This window comes from Meles meles, chromosome 6 (genome assembly GCF_922984935.1).
Source record: "Meles meles chromosome 6, mMelMel3.1 paternal haplotype, whole genome shotgun sequence".
Taxonomy (NCBI): domain Eukaryota; kingdom Metazoa; phylum Chordata; class Mammalia; order Carnivora; family Mustelidae; genus Meles; species Meles meles.
In genome coordinates, this window is record NC_060071.1 from 25,669,994 (window position 1) to 25,679,973 (window position 9,980).

The 9,980-nt window shown below is 44.5% G+C and overlaps 1 protein-coding gene across 1 annotated transcript in view; it reads right to left on the reverse strand.

The window, feature by feature from the left end:
• The window catches only part of ATP10A (ATPase phospholipid transporting 10A (putative)), a 194,174-nt gene extending 184,451 nt beyond the window's left edge, over positions 1-9,723 (reverse strand). Inside the window, exon 1 of the mRNA XM_046008749.1 lies at positions 9,107-9,723. Coding sequence (XP_045864705.1) covers positions 9,107-9,567 — 461 coding nt within the window. The 5' untranslated portion in view covers positions 9,568-9,723. The remainder of the gene's footprint in view (positions 1-9,106) is intronic.
• Positions 9,724-9,980: the final 257 nt, after the last annotated feature.

The window sequence follows — 9,980 nt, forward strand, 5'->3', positions numbered from 1 at the left end:
GGGCACTGAAAATAATCAGCAGCAGGGACCTGGGTGGATCTGTCAGTCCAACTCTTGGTTTTGGCTCAGGTCATGATCTCGGGGTTGTAAGATCCAGTCCTCCCTCAAGCTCTGTGCTCAGCAGGGCATCTGCTTGAGATTCTCTCTCTGTTCCTTCCCCCACTACTGTGGGGAAGCAGGTTCTCTTTCTAAAATAAATAAATTTAAGAAAAAAATCAGCAGCAATTGTTCAACATTGCAGCTACTTGAAGGTGATGTAACAGTTGAGGCAAAAAAGATAAGTATATTTTTTCATAACTGTTTCTTCTCCTATGTGGATTTAAAAGACAATTCCACATACCAATAATTATAAATCTGTGTTGATGGATGTATAGTGTGTAAAGATGCACATTTATAGGCTAGTAATACCACAAAGGAGGGGGAGAAAATAGAATTATACTGAGCAAATTTTTCTACACACTATGGAAATTGTTAGTATTAATGCTAACTACATTATTTTAAATTAAGATACTATTTGTGATCTCTATAGCACCATTACAAAAATAACTAAGAACATCAGCATAGCAAAAGAAACAACATGGAATTAAAATGGTATGCTAGAAAAATATTTATTCAAAGAAGGCAATAATAGAAGTCTAGGCAGAACATGTTAAGACATACAGAAAACACACAACAAATCGGCAGGCAGAATTTCTACCTTATCAGTAATTACATTAGATGTTAATAAAATACTACAATCAAAAGGCAAAAACTGGCAAAATAAATTTTTCAAAATACATAATTCAACCATATGTCATCTATAAGACATACACTTTAGATTCAAAGACAAAAATAGATTGAAAGTAAAAGGATAAGAAAAGATATACCATGGAAACCGTAACCAAGAGAGCTGAAGTAGATATATTATTAATTTTAGACAAAATGGATTTTTAAGACAAGAATTGGTAGAGAAAGAAATGCATTTTATAATGATAAAAAGATCAATTCATCAGCAAGTCATAAAAACTTTAAATGACTATGTATCTAACAAAGTCCCAAAACATATGAAGCAAACTCTAAGAGAAATAAAGGATTCAGTAAGAACTGGGAGACTACAAACACCGCACTTTCAGTGATGACTAAAACAACAGGCAGAAGATCAACAAGGAAATAGAAAATGTAAACAACATTTTAAACCAAATAACAGAGCTAACAGATATCTACAGAACACTCCATACAACAGAATATATATTATGCTCAAGCACACATGGGACATTTTCCAGGACAGATCATAAAACAAGCCTCAACAAATCTAAAAGATTGATTTCATACCAAGTATTTCAATTGAATGAAATTAGAAATCAATAACAGAAATTTGAAAAATTCACAAACATGTGAAAATTAATAAGACATTACTAAATAACCAATGGGTGAAGGAAGAAATCACCAGGGAGACTGGAAAATATTTTGAGACAAAAAATATGAAAATACGATATATCCAATATTGTAAGATGCAACTAAAGCAGTTTTTATAGGGAAATTTATAGCTGTCAGTACCTTTACTAACAAAGAAAAAATATCCCAAAAAATAACCTAATCTTCTACCCCCAGTAACTACAAGATGATGATCAAACTAAAACCTAAGCCAAACAGAAGGAAGGAAATAATAAAGATTAGAGCAGAAATAAATGAAACAGAGAACAGAAAAACAATAGAGAAAAATCAGCAATACAAAAAACCTGGTTCTTTGACAAGATCAACAGAACTGGAAAATCCTTAGCTAGAAGGTGCAAGTAAATAAGAAAGCTCACATTGTTAAAAATTAGTCATAACAGATGATATATCACTACCAAACTTACAAAAATGAAAAGAATTACAAAGGATTTTTATGAACAACTGTATGCCAGCAAGGTCATTTAGATGAGATGGCCAATGTCCTAGGAAGATAAAAAGGTACCACAACTGACTCAAAAAGAAATAGAATATCTGAACAGACCTATAACAAGTACTGAGACTGAACTAGTGATTTTAAAACTCCCCACAAAGAAAAGCCTAAAGTTCTCCTCAATGTTGAAGTTTTCCATTTAGTGAAGAATTAACACTAATTCTTCACAAACTCTTCCAAAACTGAGAATAGTAGAAGTACCCCCTCCAACTCATTCTATGATGCCAGTATAATGTTTTCTTTAGAGCAAAACCAAAGAAATATACACACACCCCAATATCCCAAATATAGATGCAAAAAGCATCAACAAATTCTACTAAACTGAAACCAGCAAATTATAAAAAGGATTATATGCCATGACCACACAGGATTGATTTCAGGAAGGCAAAGATGGTTTAACATATGCAAAACAATGTAATACAGTGTATTAATTTACTAAAGGACAAAAGCCACATGATCATGTCACTAGATGAAGAAAAAGCACTTAATAAAATTTAATACTCTTTCTTGATCAAAAAAAAAAAATGTTCAGCAAAGTAGGAACAGAAGGCAACAGTATAGAGAAAACCCTCAGGAATCCACAAAGCAAATACCAGCCATAATAAACGAGTAAGCAAGGTGGCAGGATACAGGATTGATATGCAAAATAACTACCTACAAAAAATGCATTAAAGGAAAAACTGTTTAGCTCTAAAATAAAAAGAAGTAATAGCTTTGTGTTAATGTTAATTTCTTAGTTTTGACCACTGAGGTACAGTTAGGTAAAATGTTAAAATCAGAAGAAGGTAGGTGAGGGATATACAGGAATTCTGCATTATTTTTGTAAATTTTCTACAAATTATTTCAAAATAAAAAGGTTCAAATTTTAGAAAGCCAACTGGTTCCCATCAGAAGATGCTAGGGATCCAGATCAAACACTTATCTCTCTTTCCCTATGAGTTGTACCACTGGGAACTTAGTAGATGAGGGAAAGGGTCTTTTTATAAAAGTATTCCCAGTAATAAAGTAAAGAATTAGACCATCAACATTTGGCTTCCACTAACAAATTAACGGATGAAGGCAGTGATCACCCATGGCTGCTAACATCCACCAAGAAAAGAGGGACAAAGAAACACTATGTTCTTCTTGATGAAGTACAGAACACCATCTATGAATGTGGTTTTGATTTAAAAAAAAAGAAAAGAAAAGAAAACTCAAATCTGCACCTGAGGAAGTTCTGATAAAATATCCAGACTAACAGGAATTACCACAAAAAGGAAGATACCACAGGAAAACGATCAGCAGCATTCGGGCCATGGGAAACTCTACAGTATAAATAACTCCGTTTCTTCAAAATAAATTGCAAGGAGAACATGAGAAAGAGAAATGGAGCTTTGGAGAGGGATGTCCACAGATTAAAGCAGACCTAAAAGACCTATCAGCTGATCACAGTGAGACTTTATTTGGGTCTGATTCAAACACACGGATGGAAAAAAATATAATGGTATTTACAAGACAAGTGAAAATCTGAACACAGATTGGGCATTTAATAATATCAAGGCATTAGTATAAATTTAAGTATGATGATGACATGGCAGTTTTATTTATGTTTTTATTTAAATTCAGTTAGCCAATATATAACATATCATTAGTTTCAGATGTGTTGTTTAATCTTAAAAGGAGTCATTGTTTTTCTAAAGATAAATAACGAAAGAAGAAATACCTGGGGTGTGCTTCAAAATAAAAGGGAGAGGGAGGGGGTAGGATAAAACAGTGGTGGCCATGAGTTGCTAACTGTTGAAACTGTACGATGATATGTTATACATGCACTTCTCTACATGTGTGAATAGAATTAAATTAGAAATCTGTAACACAAAGAAGTTTGGAAAACACACAAATATGTGGAAATTAAATAAGACCTTCTGAAATATCTAATGCGTCGAAGAAGAAATCATATGAGAAGTTAGGAAGTACTTTGAGATGAGTAAAATTTCCAACTTTTTTTTTTTTTTTTTTTTTTTTTTTTTTTTCACTTTAAATGAGGTCTACGTTTCCTGGGGGGAAGGATCTCAAAGTACAAAAATAACTATAAAAGTAGAGTCAGAGCAGAGGTACTGTGGGCTCAAGCCACAGTACTGTTGCCTCCTGACAGTGAGACCTTAGGCAAGCTATCAAGTCTTGCCACCTCAGTTTCCCCCCATCTGAAAGATGGGGATGTAAAACGTGATGAGACTGTTGGAGGACAAGATGGAATTATGGCCTCAGTTTCCCCATCTGTGAATAATGGGGATGTGAAAATATGACTGACATTAGGTTAAGATGGAATTATACATATAAAGCACTTGCTTCCTATCAACAAGTAAAAAAGAACTGCCCCATGCCTACCTTCTGAGGGCAACCAAGTTTTTATGAAAAGAAAGGTTCTTTTTCTATAACTTGATAACCATGAGCCCAGTCACCCATGACACATGACAGATATCAAAAGAAAAATAACTTTTAAAAACCATGTGAATGGCAATGTCCAAATACTATTCCTCAAGTGTCCCCCTGCCTAGCCTCCCTGAGAGATATCCCTGCATAAAGAGGACATGCATTATCCGGGCAAGCTCCTGTCTCCTGGATCTCGTCCTGGTGCCTCTGCTTTTGCAAATCTTTTACTCCAAATAAGACAAAGTTGCTAGGCTTCCAGGGAAAAGATATTTCTGCTGCTGACAAGGAAGAGATGTAGCTCTCCAGGAAAGGGAAGGAAGCAGAGGAGAGGCAAGATAAATGAACAAAAAACAAAAGGAGAGCTTTGCTGGGTATCATTTCAGGCTCTTCTGAAAAAACAAATCATGAAGCCCGGTGGGACAGATAATGAGCTGGGGAAACCAAGTGAGAATCAAAGGAAAGGCAACGGGCAAGATTAGAGCAATTCCAAAATAAGCATTAGAGCACCCCTGACTACCTGTTTTCCCAAAAGAGGATGGAACTCAAATCCAAGTATAAAGCCCAAATGATTCTGGAAAATGTCCCCTCAGGTGATTTCATGCAGAAATGTTACTGTTTCCGCCATCCAGGAGATGGACCTTAGAAGGTGTCAGTAAGACTACATTAGGGTCATTACAAATGGAATGGAGGCAAAAGGGAAACAAAATTACACATTGCCCTGGGCAGGGTATGGGGCAGAGGGAGGGAGGGCCACAGGACAAGAGCACCAGAAGAGGTATGTGGACCTGGGGCGAGCACCCCACTCGACAAGTTAGGAAGGAAGGTGCAGGCAAGGCAGGGGCCTTGTGCGGCTCCGGTACTTCAAGCTGTGCCCTTGTAAGGCCTGCTCAGGGAGCAGGGTCAGGGACGAGGTTGGCTTGCTTTAACAAGTGTTACCACTGTCCTAATGGTTGCAAAGGAGGATGAGAGTGCTTTCTTCCATGCATGGTCCCTGCTCCTTCCCTTTGCCTCTCCTGGGCAACACCCTTTTCTAAGAATATTCCTTCAGCTTCCTCATCTCCTTCCGCCTTTACTAACTACTCTCTGCTTTCCCGCTGCCAGAATCACCCATCTCCAGGCTGACTCCGTATTCCTACCACTCTCCTCTTCCAGCTCCACCAGCCTGGCACCCTCCAATCATTTGCTCCCCTCTCAGCCCAAGCCCCTGGTGACAACTGGTCTTGTCTCAGGGGACTGCTCGGCAAGCCCCCTTTCTTTTCTCCTGTGGCCCCGAGGGAGAGGACTTCTCTGGCCACATTTTGCCAGCACCAAGGAGGTCTGAAAGGGCTTCCCATACTCAGCCCAACTCACTCGTCCACAGCCAGTGTTGCTCAAATTGACCATTCCCACTAGCTGGGCGGCCACGGACTGGACCTGACCCCCTGGGATCACCGACCTCCCTCTCTCTCATCCCACTGAGCATGGCTCAGGAGGATTTTCCTCAATACCAACAGTCTGAAATCCATGAGAGGATGCAGTGGGCTCAGGACATGGAAGCAAAGGACTGCTTTTCAAACTTCCACGTGTAAACAAACAAAGCCATGATGTAGATGCCAGCTCTCCCACCTCCACAGGCTCAACAGTCCAGGGGTGGGGGGTCTGGGAAGCTGCATTTCTCACAAGTCTGATGGAGATCTCACAAAGAAGGGACGCAAGGACTAGGTTACTGATTCACACAATGGTGTGAATGACTGACGCATTCTCGCTGCAGTCAGAACAGAGATGTCCAAGAGAACAGAGACAGTGTCAGCAGGTAAGGCCCCCTCAAAAAAAGTCTGCTCTCGCCCTGCATTTACAGTTGCTTTGCCTGCATTTACACCCCTCTGCACATCAACCAGAGCACTGACACAACACAGCACAGACCTCGACTATTCACAACTGTGCTCCCATTGTCTCTGTAGTAACCAAAGGCACTCGACAAACTGGCCAGACATAAAATACGTTCTCTCCTGGGCTTCACTGGTCCGTCCCAATACCAGTGCCATGAGATCCTGGGCTTCCAGCACACACCTTGCGCCTACAAACAGGTTATGGCCTGGTTGCAGTCTGAGGCTGCCCTGTGACCCTGTCATGCCCTATCACCACCACCATGTTCCCTCAACAGTAGCATCCACCCCCTGTCTGGCCACATCCTCCCTTGTCCTCACTCATGTCCTCCTCTGGGAGGCCTCTCCTGACTTGCATTCTGCAGGCCTAACCTAGGAGACTGCCCAGGTCGCCCGTCCCTGGACACATCCTGCAGTGCAGTCAGCTCCCACAGTAAGCTGCGGGTGGGCCCCACCATCCTCCTCCCTTTTATATCACAGGGTCTGGCTAGGGCCTCGCACAGTGAGGAGTAAATCAGGGCATTGGCTGGAGTTGATGGACAGGAGTTTCAAGGCAGCTATACACAGCCTGGAATACAGTGGGTGTATAAGTCACTCACCATTCTCAGAGGACAGGGGAGGACTCAGAAAACCACATCACTTACAGCTCAGTCCTGAAAACATCAATCTTAGACTTTCTGGGACTTGAAGAGTTTGACCTGGCTTCTGAGCAAGATGACTGGCCAGTCTTCTCCACAAATAGCTACCACCCCTCTCACACCTACGTATAAGCACCTGGAACCTTCCTAAGGAGAAGGCCCCTTCTCTCCCCAGGAAAGCTTTCAAGAAATTCAACTTGGGAGCTAGGAGATATTTAGGAACTTCTCCTGAAAGCACCATTATCCCTGAGGACCTGCCTCCTAGGGCTGTACTGATTATTTAAGAATCCCAGTCAGGTCAGGATAGAAGGTGAGAACATGGACAGGTGTGGTCCAAGGAGAAGATGAATGTTTCAAAATCCATGAAGTCTTTGAGCTCAAGTGAAGAGAACTGCTTCTGGGTCCCACTCTATTTTCTCATCTGCATGTTGGGGATGGTGGTTGTGTTAAGAGTCAATTGACTTAGAGGGTTAAAAATACTTTGTAATTGAAAATACACTATATTTCCTAAAGCCCAAGTATTTCTGCAAAGGAGGCTTAAGGAGCTACTGGCTCAGTAATAACAAGAAGTGGTATGTGTGTAAAGACTTAAACCTTCCAGAGTCCCACCAGAGTGATGTCATACAGAAGCCAGAGGTACGGCTTCCCAGAGTCCTCACCACTAGGGACAGAGGACCTTTGTGAAATTGCTGAGTCCTCCCTTCTTGAACTCAGGCTTCTTGCAAAGTGGAGCCAGGAAATCCCATAGCTCTGTCCACTGACATCATGCTTGCTGACTGGACAGTGGGCACCCCTTGAGAGCAAGAGGGCAGCATTACTCAAAGTATGAGCCATTATATAAGCATCACCTCTGTGCTAATTAAATACTCAGATTCCTGGGTCCAATCCCAGATGAGCTTGGTCAGAAACACTGGCAATGGAGCCTGAGAGTTGTTATTTATAACAAGCTCCTGAAGTAAGTTTTATATAAATTTAAGAAGCTCAAGTAGCAGATTGTTGGAAAAGCTGTGGAACTGAAAAGACCTGGGTCAAATTCCAATACCACTACATAGCAGCTGTGCAGCCATAGGCAAGTTACTTAACCTCTCTGAACATCAGTTTACGCATTTGTAAAATAAGTATGAAGCACAACCAGTGTTGCTGGGAGAGTCAGAAATAATACTCTGCATCTATGTTATCCTAAGAGGTAGGAATAACCATGACCCTCACGTTTTAGGGAAACAATCTGCCACTGTGAGCGCAAAGGGTTTCCTAGAAGCCTCTCACAAATGATGGAAGCCAGACAAGACTGATGTCCTTAACTCAAAGGCCTACATCAGCCCTTTACATCAGGAGTCCAGCAAGGTGAACAGGAGAGAAAGATGGGCCGAGCTTTGTATGGAAGCCAAGCCCGTTAGCCTTCCTGAAGGGTTCCACCTTGAGGCGGTTTCAGCTACTGATGCAGCTCCAAGATGACTCTGCAGCCTAGCGGCTTTTTTGGGGTGGGGAGTCTAAAGGGAGAAGAGACAGCAGTCACCCCAGCCTGAGAGTCCAAAACTCTGGGGAGGTGCAAGGGAGAGAGCAAGTGCCCAATGTAATGACATGCCCTAGTACCAACTATGGGCAGGACTCAAAAACCCCTCAAAGCTGCAGTCTTTCCATTTGGAAACTGGGGTTAATTTTTAGAAAACTAACATTAAACAGTTAACTATGGGATGGTGCCCAGTTGGGTCGCCTGATCACAGCTCACATTAATGAGTGGACACTGTTATTATTACCCCTGCTTTTTTATATGTCTGTGCTGGTCACACCAAAACTTGGCGGCAGTTTCACTGTTGTCCCAAGAGGAGAGGTTATCTAAGCTTGAGCTTTACGTACCTGTATTGATTGTTAAACGTGTTAAACTACCTGTCCTAGAGAGCCTGACCTAAAACTGAAGCTAGGACTTCAAACCAGAGCTCAGGGCCTGGATTTTTTTATTCTTAAAAGGCGGGAGTGGTGAGGATGAGGACGCTCAGAGGCTGCCGGATTCCAGCCCTGGGATCATTCCGGTTTGGACGAGGCGCGTCTGAGTGCCAGTCAGAGTCAGGGTACTCCCCCGCGCCCGGCATTTAAGTTTCCTGCTTTCTGCGTCCCCGAGCGCAAAAGAGACCGGGCCGTTCGCCCCCTTGTCGAGCCGCTCCTGGGCCACCCCGCCCGGTGCCATTCACGCCGCGCCCAACACCAAGTAACCCTCATCGCCGTGGCCCTGAGCTGACCCCGCGCTCCACAGCCCGGAGCGCCCGGCTCACCTGCTGAAGACTAGGCAGCCCAGGTGGTTGATCTCGTGGTCCGAGCGGTGGCGGCTGTAGTCCTCCCACAGATCCTTGAAGGCCGTGACGGCCAGGATGAAGAGCACGGGCGCCAGCGCCAGGCCGGGCTGGAAGGCGTTCACCGCCGGCACGAAGTTGAGCAGCGCGATGAAGACAAAGTACACGTTGGCCAGGCGGTGGAACTGCTCGAACAGGTTCTTGGGCAGGAAGGACAGTAGAGTGTACTTGGTGGTCTTGAGCCGGTTGTCCGCCAGGTGCTGAGCGCCCCCGCGCCGCCGTCGCCGCGCACCCTTGGCAGCGCCGGCCGCTGGATCCTCGACGCCCGGGGGCGGCAGCAGGTTGGAGCGCACCACTCGCGTCCTGCCGTCCCCGCGCCGCCGCCGCTGACGACGACGACCCGGGGACCCGGGCTCCTCGGCCGCCGCCGGCTCGCGCTCCATGGCCGCGTGTCGCCGCGCCCGGCTCCTCCGCCGCTCGCGCCCGCCCGCGCCAGCCTCCTAGGTGATCATCGCCGGCAGCCCGAGCGCGCTGGCGCGGGCTCCCCGCCTGCGGGACGCAAGGAGACGGCGGTCAGCGCCCGCCCCGCCCAGCCGGCTGGTCCGCTGTCGGGGCAGGGCGCAGGCGGGGCGGGGCGGGGCGCGCGCGGCACAGAACCCCCTTGTACTCGCGCTTGCCTGGCCGCTTCCGCTGAGGCAGCTTCTGGCCCCGCCCCGCGCCGCGCCCAGGCTGGGATACTGCGGATAGCGGGAAACAGAAAGACCGGAGCTGAAAACTTTAGAGCAGTTTAGTTTCGTTTCCAGAAGCATCAGTCAGTCCCAGAACAGTGCAAACGCGCCCTGACACCGATAGGAGA